We start from the raw sequence: 667 nt of genomic DNA on the forward strand, positions 1-667 counted from the left end.
CTGGAGGTGGTCTGGGCAGAACACATTGAGGGTTCACGGACAGTATTGGACAGCAATGGGGGGGAGACATTGTCCTCTCACCTTCACTTCATCCCAGTGCTCCTTATCTTCTTGCAGCACCCGGGCGGTGTGTAGGGGGGTCTGCGGGACGGCCATAGATTGCTGAACAGAAAGAGAATAGAGACGTGGTGTTGTGATGGGGAGGTGCAGAGATGTGGAAGCGCACGTACCCCTCACTGCCTGCAGGTGGCGCCCTCCGCATGCCTCCCATGGAAGGTACACGGTGTGCTGGGATAATTGGGATTTGGCGGTTGGGGACTGAGCTAATGTTAGGAATTAAAGGTGTAAGTCCCCCTCTGCAGCTGGGAGAATAGTAACCAATCACAGGCATCGTGTCACCTGATCCGATATATATTACATTGTTATATTTATTATCCTATCACACCGTAGAGTGTCAATGACGTTTACTATTGGACATGCGCTCCACCGTTCTGCTCATTATAACTAATCCCTGTAGGAGTCCGGGGTCAGAGCTTACACGGGGTTAATGCCCATCTCCCCTTCCCCCCACATGACTGTGCAGAAGCTGTAATTGGCCACTCAGCACTGAGCAATGCATTGTGGGTAGCAGACAAGGTCACTTGCTCCCTCTGTACCCGGGTATTTC

The 667-nt window shown here is 52.2% G+C and overlaps 1 protein-coding gene across 1 annotated transcript in view; it reads right to left on the minus strand.

Moving 5' to 3' along the window:
- Positions 1 to 667, minus strand: part of LOC108802832 (MAP kinase-activated protein kinase 3-like) — a 33,135-nt gene that overhangs the window by 3,573 nt on the left and 28,895 nt on the right. Inside the window, exon 9 of the mRNA XM_018574685.1 lies at positions 52 to 162. Coding sequence (XP_018430187.1) covers positions 52 to 162 — 111 coding nt within the window. The remainder of the gene's footprint in view (positions 1 to 51; positions 163 to 667) is intronic.

The sequence above is a fragment of the Nanorana parkeri genome, unplaced genomic scaffold (assembly GCF_000935625.1).
Source record: "Nanorana parkeri isolate BGI_ZX_2015 unplaced genomic scaffold, ASM93562v1 scaffold3162, whole genome shotgun sequence".
In the NCBI taxonomy this organism is placed as follows: domain Eukaryota; kingdom Metazoa; phylum Chordata; class Amphibia; order Anura; family Dicroglossidae; genus Nanorana; species Nanorana parkeri.